Source organism: Mesocricetus auratus, unplaced genomic scaffold (genome assembly GCF_017639785.1).
Source record: "Mesocricetus auratus isolate SY011 unplaced genomic scaffold, BCM_Maur_2.0 Super-Scaffold_100011, whole genome shotgun sequence".
Lineage (NCBI taxonomy): Eukaryota > Metazoa > Chordata > Mammalia > Rodentia > Cricetidae > Mesocricetus > Mesocricetus auratus.
The window spans coordinates 61,819,346-61,837,839 of record NW_024429195.1 but is presented as its reverse complement, the minus strand read 5'-3'; the positions used below and the strand labels follow the sequence as shown (position 1 = coordinate 61,837,839).

Here is an 18,494-nt window from a genome sequence, read left to right as displayed (position 1 = left end):
AGTTACCATTCCTATTCCCAACTTTTTGCTTGCAAAAGTTGAATCACACACTTGAACAAGTTTTCCAGGTGGATATAAAAATCAGGACTTGAACTCAGATTCAAATTTCCATTCATGTTCTAATAGATATCATATAAAACTTAGTAGAATTTCAACAAGAACATCAGGAAAATACGAAGTTGAAGAAATGAGCATATTTACCTATTATGAACAATATTTTTATGATTAAATCGAAGGTGTCCTAGGGCTTACTACACTGGATGATAAGTTGCTAAAAGGTGATGTTTCTGAACCAAAATAACTTTTCTTTTAATCCCTAAGGTGTGACATAAAATAAGTATAGGAAGAAATAATTTGGGTACATGTTCATGAATGTGAACTTGCACAAGTTTTGTACATATCTCAATGGAATGTAATGGTGAAATAGCCTGTTCCTGCCATTTTCTTCAAAAAATTGCTTTTGTGTGTTTCATTTATAGTTTTTTTTAGGTATCTGTCACACTGCATATACTCTTAAGCTTCATTCTCTCTCTCTCTCTCTCTCTCTCTCTCTCTCTCTCTCTCTCTCTCTCTCTCTCTCTCTCTCTCTCTCTGGGTGCCAGCTATTCTTGTACAGGGCTCTTAGTTAATAGTACTTGCTATATTTTAGCAGGAAATAGGATGACGTGTGGTATACAGACACATTTTGGAATGCCAACTTTATAAACTGGCTTAGGCAGTTAAAGACTGTGTCTTCTTACACTAATGTTGTATGTGTGTCCACCCTTCAGTCCTTCTAATACTGCAATGACGGATGTGTCTGTCTTCTGGATAATGCTGAGGTTATGAATGTGGACAGCAGTAGGATCATCTTCTCGGTAAACTAATGCTTGATATACTTGTATATTTCCATTGGGTTGAGAAGGTGGAAGGAATGTTAACTGAAACTTTGTTACTTCGTCTGGTATCTTCTGAAATGTCATATTGTTGGGTGGGTCCTTGGGCACTGCAAATAAAAAAGTTGACAATTATAATTTTTAAATATCAATATAAAATATATTTTCTTCACATCTTTGTTTTGAAAGATTAATTAAAGATACTATAAAAACCATTATTATGGAAAAGAGAAAAATGACCAAACACTGACTTTATTTCCTGGAAATTCTAGTAGTACTACAGTTTGCCTATTTGCCTTGTGACTGTGCTCTGTGTTTGGCATTAGAGAGTAAATCCAGTATCTCCTATAGCAACAGCAGCCCAGCTTCCACAGACTTATACAGAATGTGCCTCCTCAACTTTTCAATCACTTTATTCAAAAACAACACAAATTCACAGCAAATTGTCACAAGAGGATCACAGCCCCATGTACCCTTTCTGGAGTTCCTTTTGGTGACACTGCCTGTGATTTTATTCGGTGCCAATCCAGAGAACAAGCACCTATGTAGTACTGTTACCAAGATAGCAGGCCTTATTCTAATGTCATCAATGTTTTCATGGTTTTGTGTGTGATTCACTTTTATGGAATTGTAAGCCATATATAGAATCCTGTAATCACCAACATGGAAAACACTGGCCACTCACTAAAAGAATTCTCACCTTCCATGCCTTTGTATTTTACTACATGCCTCCCTGTAATAGAACTGTTCATCTCTGTTGTCTTGTCACTTTCAGCATATCAATAGTGTGATGGTTTGGGGGTTCATTAGGATTTATGTATATCAATACTTTATCCTTTTTCAAAAAATTATTTCTCTAATTTTTTGGTTGGGGGAATCAGGTGGGTGTCATGTTGAGTATGTTGAAGGCAGAGGACATCTTATAAGACTTAGTCCTCTCCTTCCAACATGTGGATCCCTGAGATGGAGATCTGGTCATTAGTCTTGATGACAAATAACTATACCATTTGAGTTATCTTACCAGATGTAAGGTCTCCAACCACAGGAGAGAGGGACAGCAGCCCTAACTGTCACCAAGAAATGTTTCACTTTATAGCTTAACAGGATGTGTTTAATGTGGAAAGATATATGTGCTATTTACAGTTTTTATCATTTCCAACAAGGCTGACATTACTATCCATGCATATACAAACATGAGTTTTAGATTCTTTGTGATCACTATTGACTATTAATTGCTTAGCCATATGGGAAGTAAATGTTTAGTTTTACAAGAGACTACCAAATATTTCCCATGTGTCTATAGCACTTCATATTCCCACTGGCAAGTGTCAGAGTTTAGTTTAGATCTTTGCCATCATTTTGTATTGTCACTACTTTTAAAATTACCATGTAATTCTGTTTCAGTAGGTGCATGGTTACATGATGTTGTAGGTTTAATTTACATTTACATTAGAGCTAACGACCTAGAAATTTTATCTTAATGTGTAATTATTTCCTAACCATACCTCCTGATGGATGAACTGTCTCTTTATTTCTTTTGACAGTTTTCTAATTGGATCTTTTTAATTGCTGAAAGTTTGTATAAATCCAGTTAATTACATTAAAATAAAACAGAGCAGGACAATTTCAAATATATCTGCATGCTAGTAGTGAATATATATATATATGGCTTATAAAAGTCCAAGTCAGACCAAATTCCAGCATAAAGAGGGTAGTTGGGCATAATGTACCATCCCTAGCCAAGGAACTATTAGCAACAGCTAGCTGCTGGGAAAGAAAGGGCCAGTATTCTCTGAAATTGTGGGCCATAATAAATTGAGTGCATTCCAGTGGGAGGTCATACATCCAAGAATATTTTGGCAGCATAAACTGACCTTAATAAGATGGGGTAGAAATTTGGAGTAAAAGAGAAGGGGTTATATCTAGAAAGAGTTGGGGTATGGAGACAAATATGATCAAAATTAATTGTATGCAATGCTTAAAGAACTAAATTTTTTCTTTAGAAGACTATTATAGAAAGGAGAGTAATCATGAAGGTGAGGTTAAAGAAGTTGCTTATGATCCAAGTACATTCGTGGGAGAAATTGTCACAATGAGACGCATTACTCTATATAATTAATACTCTGGGCCAATGAAACACTCCCTTATTAAAACAAAGCAAATCACCCACCAAAAACCAGCTTAGTATATCACTAGCTATAAGAAGATATTAAATAAAGTGATACATGAGAAAACATTGTTTTAAGATTATACTGTTCCTTACATCACATCATCAAAATGAATTTATACATCTATTGTGATCTGAATGATATAGAAATGTTTCTTTCCAGTCAAAATTGTCTGTGAGGAAGACATAAGATGTGATCTCACAGTCTAGATATTCAGGCTTCCTTAACTTCAAACTGTTTTGCAGAGAGAATCTTGTAGCAGCACTCAAATGTCGATAAATAAAAGTGAGTAAAAACCTGAGCAGTAAAATTCATCATTTTGTGAAATATTCTATGTTGAGTGAAACCTTTATAGACAAAATGAAGCTTGCTTTGGTTTAAACAGATATTTTTCCACTTGTTTTTACACATTTACATTACTTAAAAAATATATCCTGTTTTTTATATAGAAAGTGTTTCTGCAAATTGAGGATCAGGCTTAAAGCTGGATAAGGCAAAGAATCCTCACAGTGCTGGCAACAATTTCCTATCCTAAAGGCTTTACATAATAAATTCTGTTCTCAGAGGCTTAGTTTGCCTTTTTTCTAATAGTAGTACCTCCTAGGGCAGTGGTTCTCAATCTTACTAATGATTTGATCCTTTAATACAGTTCCTCATGTTGTAATGATCCCCCACCACCACAAAAATATTTCATTGTTACTTCATAGCTGTAAATTTGCCACTGTTACAAATGAATTTTAAACATCTGATATGCAAGCCAAGGGAATTGCTACCCACAGGTTGAGAACCATTGTTAGGACAAGCCTGATAAGCCATGTTTTGTGGTATACATGTGAGTGTTTTCAGCAACTCTTTGTTCACAAAGAATCATGGGGACGAAATGTGAACAGCACAATCAAAATACAAATCCCTGTGATACTTGGCAGCAAGCAGAAACAAATGGAATCTTAGCAAACAAGAAGAAAAAGTGCCTTGCAAAGTAGAGTCCTCACTTTGCAGTAAGTAATGGAAGGCACAGCATAATAAAGAACAAGCTGAAAAAATATTTTTACCTCCTCCATGTACCTCAGAGACAGCAACAAATAGACCATAGCAACACACCACTTCACCTGATATTTCCCATGACATATCTGGCAACAAAGTACCTAGGAGTCTGAAAAGGTGGGCAAGCAGGCATTGGGAGATTCACTCTCCACATCTACTTTTACGGTCTTTTAATTCATTCAGACCCTGTTGTGAGAGGGCTACAGGAAATCTGTGTGGATTCTGACATTTACGAAACAATCACATGATACAGCATGTCACTTTATTAAGAACACAACTGTATGTGACTGAGTCTAATATCAGATTCCTTAATATTATTAGGCAACTTTCATTAAAAAAATGACAGGACAGACATAATCAAAGTGAAAAATTTTTAGATAAAACATTGTTAGCAGAAAACAATTACACAAATTACGTTGTAGGCACAGCAATTCAATTTCTAAAACAGCAGATTTGATAATTACAAAAAACTTAATGGCCCCACATTTACAATGATTGAATGTTTTGTTTTGGTTTGATTTTGGTTGTTTTTGAGACAGGATTTCTCTGTATTATTGTTTTGGAGCCTGTTGAACTCACAGAGATCTGTCTGCCTCTGCCTCCTGAGTGCTGGGATTAAAAGCGTGAACCAACAATGCCCAGCTAAGGACTGAACGTTCTACATATCCTACTTTGCCTCAAAAGTGTAAGTATGTGGTGTCAATTACACCATCATTGATTTAGATTTTTCTATGCTCTATTGATGTCTCATAGCACATATATTTTCTCCGGAAGAGTATGAGGAACTGCCAGAAAGACCAACAGCCAAGCTCAGTTAATCATTATGAAAGTATTCCTTACCTGATTCTAGAGTAGTAATTATCACTTCAGCGCTGGTTTTCCCTTCAGCATATGCCCTACTAACATTTCCAATAAATGCTGTGATCACCACAGAATACCTTGTGAATACTTTCAAGTCATTAATTTCTATTGTTTTGTTTTCTTGATTTGACATCACAAAGGAAATATTAAAGTCATCATTATCTACCTATGGGGAAAAAGTTGTTAGCAATTAAGACAGATAACAATTCAAAGCTACAGGTATACTGATTTGGCCAATATTTATCCATTTGATTTGAAATCAGGTCTCTCTTGAAAATCCAAAGTACCATGATAAAAGTTAATTCATTTGTAATTATTTTAACAGTTGAAAGTCAGAGAAAGCAATCAACCCACCATGATCAACCAGCCTATCAATTGAATAAGCAAAAGTCACTTTCGGGGTCAATGAAACTATTTTCTACTTCAATAGCTTATAGTAGAAAACATGTATGTAAGTTTTGGTGCCTAATCACCCAGCGTTCAAATTCTAAATCAGTCAATTAACTCGATTTGTCAAGTCACTCACTCAGTATTACTTTCTACTGGGGTGATAATAGCAAATTATTCTATCTTCTTGAGAATTTATAAAGAACAGATCTAAAGTACTTGCCATGGAGATTTTGATTACTCTGAAAAATTATACTCTGTAGCATAATTACTCTGAAAAAATAGATAAATTACATTTATATACTTTCTAACTGAGTTATAATTGTGAGACGACAACTTCCTTTTGAAATGCACAATGATATGTTCTGCCCTTTTATCTTTTTCTTTTTCTAATTTTATTTTATTTACTTTTATTTTCAAGGTTATAATACAATTACAGCAGTTCTCCCTTGCATTCCTTCCCTCCAAACTTTCTACATATCCCTCCCTATTCTCCACATTCATGCTCCTTCAGCTCCGTTTTTCACTCATTATTATTGTAATTAGAGATCAAAAACTGTCTAGCCTACCACTGTTAGATACAGCAGTGGTGATGGATACAATTAACTGTAAACATCATAATTGAAAGACATGCACAAATGAGGTGCCATTAGCGAGATTAAACGTGGCTACATATTTTGTTCAAATATAGGTGTTTTTTTTTTGATGGAAAGTTTTGCCCGACACTCTGGACATTAAACACATCTAAAATTTTTAGTATTGAATAGAAGGCCTTTAGGTAGATTATTTAGTATGTAAGTGTTTTATATACAGCCATGGGAACCTTAGTTTGGATCCCCAGCATCTATATAAAGACAGGTAGGGAAGGCCACAGCTGTTATCCCAGCACTGGGGTAGAAGAGCTAAAGCAGGCAGATGTCTCCAGTTCATTGGCCAACTGGTTCCTCCAGACTCTAAAATACAAGTTGTGTAAGAGATTTCTCAAGCCATGATTTGGAAAGTGGCTGAAGAAGACACCAATGTTAACCTATGACTATGACCTCTGCAAATATGTACACATGCACACACACACACAGACACACACAGACATACACAGACACACACAGATATATGCAGACACACACACCACATATGTGTAACATATTCAAGGGGATTTTCCTGATACAAATTTGAGAAAATCATTAACCCTTCAAGGCATATTATCCACATGTAGTTGTACTGAGTATTGCAGGTTTTATGACTATGAAGATATTTTTTAACTTGCCTGTCCCTTGAAACACTGAGAAATGAATTTTGAAGTTACTCAATTTTTTCTTTAAATTTGGGTTTGTAAGATCTTTAACTTAAAGAAGATGCTTCTATGAGAAACACACTAAAAAGCTAATAAAAACCAGCATCACAGTCAAAAAGTTCATTTATTATATAAATCAGTAGAGGAAGATAGCCTACTTCTCAAAAATGGAAGAAAACCTTTCAACATACAAAATCTATTCATCGAGCATAATACCCATGGTACAAAACATGAGTATTTAATTAGGCATTAATACTTGAATACACACAAAACATGGATTTTAAAATTTTTTCTCATGACGAGGTTCTTATTCATGTTGAATAATAACTATCTAGAGATAACAGTCAGTCACTGTAAGGCAGTATGAGACTCCCATACTCTTGATTATTATAGAGTGAATTTACTAACATGAAGCTGATGTGGGATAATGTTCTTGTATACTGTAAAGATTGTGTCACTCATATTGGTATAATAAAGTGCTAAATAGCCAGTAGCCAGGCAGGAAATATAGGCAGGGCTACCAGACTAGGAGAATTCTGGGAAGAGGAAAGGTGGAGACACAGTCATCACTCAGATGCAGAGGAAGCAAGATGATAACACCTTACTGAGAAAAGGTACCAAGCCACGTAGATAAACATAGGTAAGAATTATGGGTTAATTTAAGTTGTAAGAGCATGTTAGTAATAAGCCTGAGCAATAGATTAAACAGTTTATACCTAATATAAGTCTCTGTGTTTATTTGGAACTAAAGGGCTGCAGGACCAAGCTGGACAGAAACATCTGTCTACATGAGGTAAATTTACAGAGTCTGGGTGACTCCCTCTAGCCCTATAGCTACAGGGCAACTGAGATAAAATTTTCATCCAGGTCTTCCATGAGTTCAAGACTATCTATTGTGCAATAAAATGAGTGAGCTCTGATCATGTGAAATGACCTCTTTATATGTTAAACTATTCAATGTTTTCCACTTGTCCAGTTGATAACAATATCAACTAGTAAAATTATACCATGGCACACATGCTCTACTGCATACTTAAGTTTTTTTATTCCTAAAAATATAATTGCAGATCCTCAGACAGTATCTACCTAAGTTCACTGCCTCTCCGTCAGTAGACCTACCCCATGTTGGTTGTTAGTAACCACATCTACTTCGCCAGAATGAAGCCTCAAGCTAACGTGAGTCCTCAGTTCCAAGATTGCTTACTCAGCATTTTATCACCTTCTATTGCTGTGAAACCACTCCAGCCTCTAGCTATAACATCATATAGCATGGTCAGCAAATGAACTTCAGATTTTCTTCTTCCAGCTCCGACTCCTCTTTATGTTCACTTCTTGACCCACTGATGTCATTCCTGTTTGCTATACTGCTGTTCAATCCCCAAATTCCTCCACGGGTTTGATTTACTCTGCAAAGCCTCCTCTATATTCTATCCTCATAACAGACATGTATAATTACCTCATTATCTCCCCCACAGCATCATGCCTTGTCCCATAATTGTTTATATTGCTGTGTATGCTACAAGAATGTGAGCTATGTGAAAGCCCAAACTTTCATTTCCTAATCTTGTCTTGGTGTATAGAAGTTATTCAAATTAAGTAAGAGAATAAAGGGATCAAAAACAATCACAGAATATATTGATTTCTGCTGTAATTTAACCAAGTTGGTACCTGTGCCTGTTCACCTTTCTACCCTACTTTCCTTAATACCACTTGCTTATTTTTAAGGTCAGGAAGAATGCTGTAACAATGAGATTATAAAATCATCCTAAAATCTTTTCTTTTCTTTTCCTCTCTTTTCTTTTCTGTAAGCATAAGCAAATTCTAAAGGATAATGTCTTTCTTTAATGAAGGATCATTCATAATTATCTTTCTATAATTTGCTTTAAATACATACTCCCAGCGCACTCATGTTATTTGTTTTTAATCCATTAACACACCAAGATCATCACAAATACACTCTAAAAAAGAAGCGAAAACTGAACAATGTGTAGGCGAAGACATTAAAATCTCATTTCATTTTAATGATAGCAGGGCTTTTGAGACAGAAGCAACTCCTTTAAAAATTAATATATTTACCTGTTCCACAGTTAGTCTCATCTGCCTCTATAAAGTAATCTACTTTATAATAAGCAATGATTATTCCTCTCCCATGAGCTATACACATGTATGCAGCTATGCTAATGTAGCTGCAGGCAGAAGATTCACTATCGTGCTTCTCAAACTCATGCCTGTGTTGTACTCATCACTTAATTGTCAGATTTATTCCTCCCATTTCCAGGTGACACACCTTAAAATCTTCCTTTATTCTTGTTCTCACCCACCATCAGAAGTTAGTTGAGTTTTCAACAACCTCACAGACTTAAACTGTTTCTCATCTGGATTCTTTTCGATGCTTCCTCTTTTTTTTGCCATTTATTCTTACAGTTTCTTTCTCCTGACCTGGGCTGCATCTCAAATACAGAATACATATTACTGAAACAATCAGCCTGCTAGTGTGATAAAAATCATGGGGGGAGGGGCGAGGGAGTTAGGCTAAAGAGAAGGGGAGAAGCAGAGAGGAAAGAAGGACATGAAAGAGCAAGAAGATCGAGTCAGGAGAAGAATAGAGGAGAGCATGAAAAGAGATACCATAATAGAGGAAGCCCTTATAGGTTTGAAGAGAAATTTGGTATTAGGGAAAAGTCCAGAGATCTACAAGGTTGACCCCAGCTAACAATCTAAGAAATAGTCTGAGAGGCTACCTTAAATGCCCATCCCCGATAATGGGATTGATGACTACCTTAAATGCCATCCTAGAGCTTTCATCCAGTAGCTGATGGAAGCAGAAGCAGACACCCATCCATAGCTAAACACCGAGCTGAACTCTGGAATCCAGTTGCAGAGACGGAAGTCATGAGCAAAGGGGTTAAGACCAGGCTGGAGAAACCCACAGAAACTGCTGATCTGAACAAGGGGAAGCACATGGACCACAGACTGATAGCCGGGAAATCAGCATAGGACTGATCTAGACCCTTCAGAACAAAGAAATCAGTTTGGAGATCTGGTTAATCTTTGGGGCGTCAGGTAGTGGATCAGTATGTATCCCTACTACATGAATGGACTTTGGTAGCCCATTCCACATAGAGGGTTACTCTCTCAGCCTAGTCACATGGGGGAGGGTCTAGGCCCTGCTCCAAATGATATGACAGATTTTGAAGATCCCCCATGGAAGCCCTCACCCTCTTTGGGTAGCAGAAAGGGGATGGGATAGGAGGTGGATGAGGGGCAAGAGAGGAGGGGAGGGAGAGGGAACTTGGATTGACATGTAAAAGAAGCTTGTTTCTAATTTAAATTTTAAAAGGGACAAAAATCGTATCATGCCACTGTTTTAGTTATCCAAATGGCACCATGAATATAAAAGTCAATGTCCACAACAGGGGTCTAACTTCAGGTCTCAATACACCAAGTTTTAAGTGCCATGACATAGATTGGTTAAGCTCTATTATAGAGCTGTAGTCCTGTAAACAGCTTGGTATTGGCACAAAATAGACAGGTAGACGAATGGAATTGAATTGAACACCCTGATATTAACCCACACATGTATGAGCATCTGATCTTCGACAAAGAAGCTAAAAATATACAATGGAAAAAAGAAAGCATCTTCAACAAATGGTGCTGGCATAACTGGATACTGGCATGTAGAAGAATGCAGATAGATCCATGTCTATCGCCATGTTTTTGAAAAAAAAAGATTCTTTTTCTTTTATCTCTCTTCGCCTTTCCCTTTCTCCAATACTTTCAAGATGTAGCTCTTTAGTTATCTGGGAGATTGCTTCTTGAATGCCTCTTCCTTCTTGTTCTTTTCTAAAAGATCCTTTTCACTGCATTTTGAATCACATTTTGCAACTTTCTGATATATGCATAGTCTTTGCCCTAAGAATAAAGGCAACAAGCATTGAACTAAAGCTATTGTTGTTGAGCAGCTGGTAACTGAAGAGTCAATGGCTAAGCTAAACTATGAAAGGTCTAAGGACCACGGCACAAAATCAAAAACTCTGACTAGATATTCTGCATCATGAACTGTGCTTTATACTGTTTTTTTCAGAGTAGGCAAGACCTGCCTTACCGATTTGACATCAATCAAGTAGAACATTGGTCCAGTTATGACAGCAGGTTCACTCCAGCTGATATTGATACCAAAGGGGGATGTTGCAACCACATGCACATTTTCAGGAGGACCATCGGGAGCTGCAACAATAGGAAATCAATTACTCTGTCACATTAGTTAGTACTTGCTACAGTATAAAAGGAAAGACCATGAGAAATGAATAGTCACAATAAATTAATTTTACATTCATTTACAGATCACAAACATGCTAAAGGTTAATCACAGGACCAGATTGTAAAACCTAGTTCCTATACATAAATAACTTCCACATAAAATAATTAAAATTGTAACACATGATATTTAAATTTGACACAATATATTTAAAAGAAAGCATAATTATATCATTTGTGTTAATAAATATTTTATTTAAGAATAAATAACTAGGCACAACTTAAGATGATTCACACATATTTGATTACCAAAAGAGGCAAAAATCATAGTTGAAAATGGGAACTAGTATAAAATGCTGGCATTATTTAAAATATCATCTTGTGATTGTAAATTAGGCCAGTTTTATGTTTTCATTGAGGGCTAAAGGAAGATACTGTTATGCAGTCATTCTGGTCTTTGTTAGACATGTAAACATCAGTTATATTCACTATCAACCGTGATTTAGGAAATCGTGTGTGTGTTTGTGTGTTCAGTTTGTAAAACAACTGGAAGTACAAGGGTGCTGATATAGAGTCCATATAGGGGAGCTGCTTACTGTCTTGTTCCTTATGGTTTGCTCAGCCTCCTTTCTTACACAACCCAGGACCACCAGCCCAGGAAAAGCAACAACTGCCCTGACTCAATCAATCACTAATTAAGAAAATGTTCTATAGCTGGAAATTATGGAGGCATTCTCTTACTTGAAGTTCCCTCCTCTCAGATGACTTCAGCCTGGGTCAAGCTGACATGAAGGTACATTAAAACAGCAAAATGTTGCTGCTTAGGATATCACTGCAAAGGCTACAGATATATGTATTACTCTAGAAATGAGCTCGTAAAGTCTAGCAGGCTGCTGGAGAGTCACACAGTACAAAATTTTCCAGAATCTATAAATTCAGGAAATATAGTTATCACAGGGAGAGGAATTAAACATTAGGATCAATCCCCTAAGAGTAACTTTGGAACCTAGTTATGGAGCACTTGATCTCCATGCTGAAGATATGAATTAAATCAAGCCACTATTAGCAGCCAACAGAACTGGCTGGTGCCATGCTGTTGTATTTCACAGCCTCCGCAAAAATAAAAAATTCAGAAAGTCTGTTACATATTGAGATGTTGTCAATAAGATTGGCACATTTGTTATAAATGAGTAACATGCAGAAAGAGACCCATGTTCATTTCAGTATCAGACAGGTATTTATGGCATTACTGTACTTTGTATGTGCCCCTCTAAAATTTAGGTGTTGAAACATGACAGTCAAAGTGATGGTGTAACAAAGCATGATCCTAAAAGGTGATAAGGTCTTGAGAGCTCCTCATATAGAGAGTAGGTTTAAGGACCATATACAGGAAGCTTCATAGACTATTCAGTTAATCTGCGCTTCAACATTCCATCTTGTGAGGATATAGCACGTCTCCTTCCTAGGGAATGCAACCCTCACCAGATGACCAATTATTCTAGTGCTTGTGTCTTTCACTTCCTACCCTCTAGATTACTGTGAGCAAATAAGTACATATTCTTTATTAGTTATATAGTCTCAGGGCTAGCAGCATAGGGCATAGTGTGCAATTTGGGCGCAAAGTTAGTCCCTGTAATATATTGGTTTACTTTAATAATAGCTTTGCTTATACATTGAGTGAAAATGAGAGAACAAGTGAGGACCTGAAGATTCATTGTCTTCAAGACTATTGCTATAGTCTTTTTAGAATACCCTCGTCAAAAAGAATATCTCAAATGCCATAGATTATTAAGATTATAATCATGGAGTAGAGGAAGTCACTGTAGACTAAGGCTCCTGTGTCGACTTCATACTTGAAGAGCTATATCCTTATATTCTGGAGAGCAGAAAAGCAAGCTAGCTAATTGCTCTATGAGGTTTCTTTTACATGAACCTTAATCCCATTCATGAAAGGAGAAGCCTTCCTGTACAGCTTAACCCACAAATCAACGAGATCAAATGAGAAAAAGAGTCTCTCAAAACTAGCTGATTTGTCTCTATGCAATGACCAAGCTCAGAGCTGCTAGGATTGTACTTGAAAACAGGTACTCCACCAGGCAAGTTCTCATTTCTTGCTACTGCCCTAACATCAAGAACAATGACTGAGATTTGCTGTGACTTGGGGATGCTGATTTGAGTTTTGTTTCCATATTGGAGGTATCTTGGTTTTGGAAATATTTTCAAGAGAATGCATTGATATCTTCTTAGTCTCCAGACTGCGTCTTTAAGTCTCAGCTAAGCAAAGATCCAGATCTCTCTCTCAGGAAGACCTGAATTTGCCAGAACATCTGTATACCAGCTCAGACAGAAGCAAAATGCCTTGCTTTGACTTTTTATTTCTTACTGTAAAATGTCAACCCTGCAAGTATTCCTTCAATGCAAACAATCAAAGCAAACTTCAGGGAGTGCCAGCTACCCCAAGCAGAGCAGAGAGAAACGTGACATTCAGAAATCACTCATGACATATCCACCCACACATGCAACTAAATATTTTATGTTCCATACACTGATCAAACAATTTTTTAAATAAAGCTATCCTGCCCCTTGCTGATCTGTACAAAAATGTCATTTATGGTGCTCTCTGTGGTTCTTCTTTCATAATTTCTTTCTTTTAGGAAATAATCACTCTAAGCTACATTTGCACTTCCAGTATATTTAATGATAAAATGCCTGTTTTACACAAAAGTAACTTGGGTCAACTATGTCTGCGAAAAATTTCATATTTCATCAGCTAGAGCCATGAAATATTAGAACTCTTGCATCAAAACTATAAAATTCAAATAAATATACATAACATATATAGGAGTGTAGTACTTGTCTGTAAAAATATGCATTTTATCTGAAGAAATAAAAATAATTATTTAATTCATGGTAACTTTATAAGAAATATTTAAAATATCAAGCTATCATCCTTAATGATCAAGCATTTAATTATTTTATCATTTTTGAAATTATATAAGCACTCAAATATCTAGCATTATTTTTTCCTTTGGCTACAGTGCGCGGTAATCTATTACTATAGACACATAAGAAGAAAATAAAAAAATGTTTATCTAAATACTAAGATAAAGGAAGATAAGATGGGCAAAGCTATGAGAAGCTCAAACTATCACAGTCTGAAAGCTCAATAAGTTTTAAGTATCTTTGGGAGACACTGTTTGTCTCCCGTAACCTGTCACATCCTGATTTAAGATTGTTTGTGAAATGAATCTAGTCACTAATGGTCCAAGATATCACTCTACCCTTTCTCTTATAAATCACAGCAATTTACTCAGAAGGCATGATCTATCCTTATTCTCTCATTTCCCATAATCCAATCACTTCCTCTCAGGAGCACTCTCCTCCTGGTTTTCACAATAATGCATTTTCTGCAACTAATAACCATCATTTCCTGATTTTCATGCTTCTATCCTTGCACAGGAATGCGGGTCTTATGTGGGTCAGGGTCATCTTTCCCATCCATCTGTGTCTCCATGCTAAGAGCATTAGCTGAAAGGCAAGTCTGGATACACCATCATTTTGCCTAGTTCACATGAACGTTTGACTGCCCTCAAGTCTGAACCACTTAAAGAACAAGTATGTTTTGGTGTGCGTGATATTAAACAACCAGTAGTGTCACATTTAAACCCTTTTTCAGAGTGTTGCTTCTACACATCCCTATAAGTTAATGTAGAAACCATTACAGTAAGTACTCAAGAGTTGTCTCAAGTGTATCATTCTGTGGGTTAATTTCCTAAAATTATACATGTTAAATAAAAATAAGAAGTGGCCGCAGTTCACGGGGCTGAAAATCCCGAGCTCTATAAAGTATAATTCAAAAATTTTCTGTTTGTCTATTTTCATTCAAGTTCAGTTTAAGCTTTATTTGAAAATGCCTCCTAGTCAGGTTATGGTAGTTCAGAATCTTACATGCTGGACCATAAAACTCCTAAGAACCATTATCACTAAGTGAACGGTTCTATGACTTCTGTGTTGCAAAAGTATCAACAAAGAGCTGAATTTGATGTAGGACCTGGAAGAAGTAGCTTTGGTTTTCATGAATATCTAAAGACTAGAGAAAAATCTAGTCTAGGCTGAGGCATCAAAGGCTCCCAAAGAAACATAGCATGAGATTTACAATGTTTCCACATGGTAGGAGCAGCTGAGTGTGTGCCTCTATCCAATGGTTCCATGAATGTGATAACTGGTTTTCTTTCCCTAGAGCCCAATTGTTTCCTTGGCTGGAATAGGATACCTCTGTTGGTATATAAAATATTTCCTACCATGTTACAAATCTTAATTTTACTGTACAACAACATGATAACACCACAAAGATTAGGGACTGCAAACCTAAGAATTTGTCAAATTGTACCATCTAATAATTACAGAAAATGATTAATCGATGCTCACACTATTAGACTTTATCATATAGTTATTTCATCTTATTCTTACAGTGGTTACCTGTTACCATTTCAGATCAATTTACAAAAAATATGCAATGAACAGAATACAAAATACAAACAAAACCCATTCTAACACTAACTGTCAGATAAGAAGTGAAATATTTCAGTATTGGACTAGATTTAGAATGATATATACATATTATTAGACCTGCAGCATTTATATCATCCTCAATAGTCATAAAAAAGCAACTACCAACTATTCCATACTTCACACTAAAGGAATTGAACCCTGGGGAAAAGTATAATTAACTATGCACCCAGGACAGTTATTTATTATACATATGTAAGTAGCATTGTTTTCTAATGTCATATTAAGACTGTAAAAATCCTTTTCTGAAAGTATTATTGAATGCTTTTTATTAGATTAATTTTATAGTCTTGCTAATATTTTTGTCAATTATTATTTTGGCAGATGCTGTTTGTAGCAATACTTGTATCAATAAACTCTTTATAAGGTTTATACTATTTATACTGTTACTGAGCTGCCTTCCCCGCCCACTTTCTTTTCAATGTCTCTGTGTGCATTGCAGGCTACTTTTGAAGTCAGTGTGGAGACTAGACATGACCTCAAACTCATTATTTCTCACCTCTACTTCTCAAGTGCTGAAATTTCATGTGTATACAGACATTTTTGGCCTCCTGGCACTTTTATAACACTCACAGGATTTTCCCAGTCCTCCTAAGGTGTAAGAGAGCCCTATCAATGCTTCAGATGAACAAAGCACATGATTGTACAAGTGAGTGTAGTCTTTAAGCCTGTGCACGTACATTACACGTCCGTGTCTTAAGACCCTGTTCCTATCATACTTCGGAACAATGGAACCTATAGCTCTCAATTCAGTTACCCAGCCTGAGAAAAGTAATTATCAGCATCACCCAGCTAGAAATCCTGAAACCTGCAACTGAGACCAGCCTGTAAGACACACTGATACAACGGTGGCAAATATGTTACGAAGTAGACAACCATGCTTTGATTTTATTTAAGGCCCATTCTGTAAGATGGAACCCATACCTCACACTGATAAAGTGCCAAAGAACTTGAGACACCGTACATCAGGGGTCCTAAAGGAAAATCTACTACTGCTAGTCTGCTAAAGGATCACAGCAATATAATGACTCTTACTAGCATGATGCTGTTTGTGTAGATGAATGCATCACTCAACTCTCATCAGAAAAGATTCTTTTTGGAGTAGAGAGGAATTAACAGAGACCCACAGTAGACAATGTGCAGAGCGTGAGAGACTTCGGAGCGACTTTCCTAAGTGGGAGGTCTTTATCAAATTCTTTCCCCTCAAAAATCAGGGATCTATATGAAAGATGAGCCCAAAAGATTGTAAGAATCAGAGGTCATGGTTGACCCCCAGAAAACTGTTCCATCCAGATACACAGGGCTGGTGAACATGTGAACTCACAGCATCTGTGACAGCATGCACAGGACCTCAACAAGTTCAAATGAGATTTTTAAAAATGCCAACAAGAAGAGGGGGGAGTGTATACAAAGTCACAACCCTGTCCCAGAAGTTATTTCAAATTTATAACTGTTATAAAAAGGAAAATCAGTTTTCTCCAATGAACTATAATATCACTGGTATACCAACTATATGCCAGGACAGGCCCTAGTCCAAAAAGTACTTGCCCAACACAAAACAGATCCATATCTTTTGTGTGCCTTTTGTTTTGTTTTAGTACTTTCTGTTTTTATTAATTTTTGTTATGAAAAACCAGCTGAATTTTTTAGATTTAGTAACTAATGGTGGTGACATAAAGTTATAAACCCAAACTCCCAACACAGTAATCCTCCTTCACAGACCTTTCTGAACCAAATGAAAGACTGTTCTCTGCAGAGTAAAAGCAAATCCAACTAAAAATGAGATTTGAAGTTGGTGCTGTGAAAGGTTGGCATGGTGTTAATTCTGCGAGGACAAACTAGAGTTAAGCCATGAATAGGTCAGAAGGCATCTACTTCCTACTCTGTGGAGAGCGGGTTCTAAAAATTCTGATTTTTTAAAAAAATATGGTGATAACCTTTATAATTTATTTTCCTTGAATTTAATAAATTTGCTGCAAAACAATCTTTTCGTTGATGTTAATGTAATTTCAATAATATATTTTTAACTTTTTATTGATTCTTTATGGACTTTACATCAAGCATCCTGATCCCATTCATCTCCCCATCTCTTTGTATCCACCCTCTGCCCTTGCAACCTTCTCCCTGCCGAAAAAAAATTAAATACAATTAAATAATTTTATTTATTTAAAGAAAAATTAAAGAAAAATAAAATAAAGAAAAAAACCTCTTTGCAGAAACTGTAGTGCAACACAGTGACTCACACAGTATGCACTATAGACTATACATCTCTACTTATAAATGTTCATTGCAATGAGTCATTGGTCTGATTTGAGGCCTCTGGCTTTTGTTACATTATGGATACTCGGCCCTCACTGGGAGTCTTCTTAGGTATCCTGTTGTTTGTATTGAATTCTGGGCATTTGTTTAATAATTTGGAAAAGCTCATTTAACACTAATATAAATAAATAATATCATGAAACTTTATGTGCTTACTATTCATCTCCTAAGATTATTTTACCCAACTATCTTTACTGGTACAGTAGTACCCTAGATAAAAATATTATGCTTACCCTTTATTTCCTAAGTAATCTTCCTTCACTATGTACATTTATTATACTTCATTATTTCATCAAGTTGTTTATGTACTTTGAATTCTTCAATCATTCTAAAAGGTGTCAATTACTGTCAATGCTTAGATTCATTTTAGAAAGTAATTTCTTCACTGTTTGAAATCCTGGCAGAAATATGATGTACATACTTCTTTCCTGTATAATGATCCAGACTTATACTGATTAGTAAAAAGAAAACCAAAAACTTTTAAAAATATTAAGTAAACTGATTCTTTAAATAAAAGGAAGCTAAACCCATCATACATGAATAGTACCTCACTGGATGAATTTTACTTATACCAATACCTATACAAATATTTGAAGGACAATATTCTGGAAACAACTAAGAAAATTTATGAATTATTTTGAAACATAGATTTGAATTTGAAATGCTTCCTCATCATGTCACGTCTTTCTTCAATCCCTATAGTACATCATAGGTACAAACGCA

At 35.9% G+C, this 18,494-nt stretch overlaps 1 protein-coding gene across 1 annotated transcript in view; it reads right to left on the bottom strand.

Annotated features, from left to right (window-relative positions):
- Ptprq (protein tyrosine phosphatase receptor type Q) overlaps nucleotides 1-18,494 on the bottom strand; it is a 172,112-nt gene that overhangs the window by 51,863 nt on the left and 101,755 nt on the right. Inside the window, exons 27-29 of the mRNA XM_005068049.2 lie at nucleotides 10,732-10,853; nucleotides 4,928-5,114; nucleotides 741-985 (exon numbers count right to left, since the gene is read on the bottom strand). Coding sequence (XP_005068106.2) covers nucleotides 741-985; nucleotides 4,928-5,114; nucleotides 10,732-10,853 — 554 coding nt within the window. The remainder of the gene's footprint in view (nucleotides 1-740; nucleotides 986-4,927; nucleotides 5,115-10,731; nucleotides 10,854-18,494) is intronic.